We start from the raw sequence: 4,032 nt of genomic DNA on the forward strand, positions 1-4,032 counted from the left end.
ATGCCGTATTGGCCTTTTACTAACTCCCTCGACGGTGATTTTAAGCAGGTCCTTTTCAAGTCAAGGTTTGATTAAAACAGTCTTAACAATATTACATGAACTTAAGGGCACCTAAGATAGGCAGGAAATTATATTCTTGATACTATCATCTGATATTGTAACCTGTCACCTCTTAAGATTTGATACGTAGTGATTTTCGTAAGGGATAATTTTAATTCTCAAGCTTTTATTCTAATAATATTATCAAGCAAGGTAACATTAAAAGTTGATTTTGGTCGGATGGCAAACTATCGAAGTATTAGAATATCTCTGATTCTTCAAGATACGTTGAAAGTAACACAAAATGATCATAATGAAATGTGGTTCATTCTTAGAAGTACATACATAACCACAAGAGTTCAATAGAAAATATATGAGTTCTTAACTTACATGTTAACCCTAAACTAGAAAACAATTAATCTCCAAATATTCCTGCTTAATTAGAGGAGATAAATCTCATGAAATATTTACGGCCGTTTTTGTTTGTTCCTGCACACATAGAAGTGCTTGAGGAAATAGAATTAGAGATTAAAGGTTTTCCATTCTTTCTCAATTTGCTCAAACCTTTGTTTAGAAGAAATAAATGTAAGCTCCAAAGTAAGAGCTAGAAGTTTGTGTAATGTGTAAATGTTACAACTGGCACCATCTTTCAATTCTCGGTATTCATAATTCGTTGCGCCACCTATCGACTAAGCGAAATCGGCCGAAAATCGCAATGCATCATATGTATTTGTTGGCATCCAAACCCGGAAGTGCCCGTATTGCTACGCGAATTGTAACTAAACGTTGGTAAACTGATCGATTTTTATTTCATTTTCAACCATGGTCAAAACCTGTGAAGGGGCCGAGTGTTATTCGCATACGAACCAGCTTAAAATAATTGCGTTCAAGCGAAGCTAATCGATTCTATTCATTGCTGTAACAATTGGAATTGGTAATCTGATAATTGCTTAAGGTTATTAATTATTTTAAACTGTTGTGATTTGGTAGTTCACATCATCTTACGAATGGTAGTGAGCTTTGGCAAAAACTGCATTGCTCAATTCATAGCGAGCGTGTAGAAGAATTAAAATATCACAGATATACTTTTATAGGTGCTGCGGTTCTTGAGTTACGTTGTAAAGAGGGCTGAAACAACAACACTTTTGTAAAACGTACATAACTCATTAACAACAATACATTAAGCAAGTTTGCAAAGTATACGATTTGTAGAATGAACTTTTGCAAAACATCAAGGTGTTAATTTTCAATAATATATTGATCTAGAGAATGCCAATCGATTTTTAGGTTGCTTCGACCAACAATACCTCGTCAAGATTTCCGGACTGGAATCTATTTTAAATGTATATATATTTTTTTTTCAGTCAATAACTAGGCTGATAAAGATTGCAAGTATTTTGCTTGGAATCACTGGGAGACGCCGGTGAACCCAAGATGCACCACTGCTATCACATGTACTACAGCGATTGCACGGGGACCAATAGAAGATGTCGACGGAAGAAGTCCTTTCAGGCCTATATCACTTAGTCGATAGATGGCGCAATTTATTTCGAATACCGAGAATTGCCTACGGGCAAGTGTCAATGTCGAGCTCCAGTAACAATGGTGATATCATTTTTGGCAGCAGTTTTAACATCAGACAGAATACCCAGTACCTACAATAATAGTTACCACAGGAAACTACGCTCGTACATAAAGCAAAGTTGGCCGAACTTTCGAAGCTCACATTTTTCTGATGACCTAACACACATATGGTCTTAATGACAAACAATCTCTTGCTCAGGCACACGAGTTATCTTGATCGAAAGACACATTATTTCCTTCCAATTTGTTGCAGTTGACCTATATTGATCTACTTGATGAAGTATAGAATATCCTTGTGAGTATTGCGCTAAACAACGCTTCACCTTTTCGTTGACTTCAAGCCAGCCACTATATCATCAATATTCAGATACATATATTTCGTTAGGTAACAAGCGACATTGGCTGATTTGGTTTAAAATAAATCTTCTTCATGCTTAAACGGATTTAGATTGAAAATATTTACTTTTCATACTGCAGTTTCATTATTTGCCGCTTGATGCATTGTTTCAAAATGAATATCCCCGGTTCGACAGGAATTTGAAAGTCGATTACTTGTTTTATTCATGCATTTATCGGGCAGAAACACTTTCTTAAAGGCTTGTCGATAGCGACGACACATTACAGTATATACAACTGGATTAACAGCGGAGTTTATATAAGAACATAATTGAGCCAGTATCAATATATATTGCCTTACAGTTTCGCTGGATATAAGGAAATTCTGTGCATTGTCTTCCGTACGAAAAGTTGCTATCATTGAAAACACGCAATTGATCTCAAATGGAAATAGCAGACAGAAGAACACAAGACCATTAACCACCAACATTTTTGCTATTTGATTTCTTATTCCGGTGTCGGCATTTGTTTGTACACCATGTTGGCTTAATCTTCTAATGCATTTGTCCAGACCTTTGATAATAGAAATATACAATACAATGTTCATTACCAGGGTAACGAAGAAAGGAACAGTTTGCAATCCTGTAGATACACTGCTTATCCATATTTGATGTCTCAAAGGTGAACATATTCGAACAACTTTTGGCCATGTTTTATACTGTTTAACATCAGGCCATTGTACGCAGTGTACTTTTTGGTCAGCGTTACCTGGAGTAAGACATGCTGCCAGAAATGCCGACGCTATCCATGATAGAAAAATGATTTCAAGAGATTTCGATTTAATGATACTTTTTCGATTTTGTGGACAGCATACTGCCATGTATCTATCCACACTTACAAGAGTCACGCAAAATAGAGATGAGAAATATGCTGTATCGGTTAAGAAATATATCCATACACACCCGAATGTTCCTAAGGGTGTGTCATCTACTTGGATTGGAGACATAGCATATTTGGCAAGTTTGTGGCCCACAGCTGAACATAGGAATATAATATCGGCAACTGCTAGACTTATCAAGTACCTGTTGGTGATAGTTTGCATGTGTGTTATACGTAACACCACATAGATGAACGCCAGGTTACCAATAACTCCCAATATGAGAAAAACAGGTAGAATAACAACTAAAAGAGCAGTTTGTCCATCATTATAACCATATTCCTCTGATTCTTCCTCTGAAAGATTGTAAATATTATCTATATCACACCCAGTTTCTTGGCGAGAGCCGAGATCTATGTACACGGCCATTTCGTCGGTTGAAACAATGATCATCCGAGCAAGCCACTATCCCGGGATGTGTCTAGTATTCGAGCTTAACAAAGTGTGCATGCGCATGCGCATCACCAGGTTATCAATATGGTAGCTAGCAATCCAGCATGGCTTTACTTTGATGATCAGCACTTTGCAACAGCACCTTGTCAACTTAATAAGCTATTTCACTGAATAAAGTGTGTAGAGTAATTAAAAAATGCATTAGCTCCCATATAATTTCAAGCGACCTCATATTTATAATAAATATCGATTATTGCGATACGAACGGCATAGAGTATGTTAGATGCATTTACATAAGTAAAGTTAAGTTAATGTCATGCATAAATCACATACTACGATGTGACTAGGTCTGGACCATGGATTTTCCATGTAATCAAGTTTATGTTCCTCACGTACATTGGTAAGAAACAAGCAAGCAATAATTGTTTCTTCTTTCTACCATATACGATTGATTGCATTGAATAAAGCCCCTTTTTTGTTTCTTCCCACCCCGTTTGATGACATGAATAGTGTGTTTGTACCTGTTCAGCCTAGCCATTCACTGTATATTAACTGTGTATTAACTTATACCTATATATATTTCAATTGTGAAATATGATCATTTAGTTTCTTTTATATGTCCTATTATTTGAATGCCGGTAGTGAATTGTATAAATAAAATAAAATTAAACAAATGCTAACCGAACATAATGGTTGAATATTGTAACCTTAGAATGCATACAAGTACATAGTAATATGCAGTC

General features: G+C 35.9%; 1 protein-coding gene across 1 annotated transcript; it reads right to left on the reverse strand.

Moving 5' to 3' along the window:
- Positions 1 to 1,390: 1,390 nt before the first annotated feature.
- Positions 1,391 to 3,311, reverse strand: LOC140160391 (somatostatin receptor type 5-like). The gene has a single exon (XM_072183629.1). It carries the CDS (start codon positions 3,287 to 3,289, stop codon positions 2,090 to 2,092), a length of 1,200 nt encoding a protein of 399 aa, XP_072039730.1. The 5' UTR covers positions 3,290 to 3,311; the 3' UTR covers positions 1,391 to 2,089.
- Positions 3,312 to 4,032: the final 721 nt, after the last annotated feature.

This window comes from Amphiura filiformis, chromosome 9, assembly GCF_039555335.1.
Source record: "Amphiura filiformis chromosome 9, Afil_fr2py, whole genome shotgun sequence".
Classification (NCBI taxonomy): domain Eukaryota; kingdom Metazoa; phylum Echinodermata; class Ophiuroidea; order Amphilepidida; family Amphiuridae; genus Amphiura; species Amphiura filiformis.

Coding starts and splice junctions, on each gene's coding strand:
- LOC140160391 (XM_072183629.1), bottom strand. CDS start 3,289: ATGATCATTGTTTCAACCGACGAAATGGCCGTGTACATAGATCTCGGC.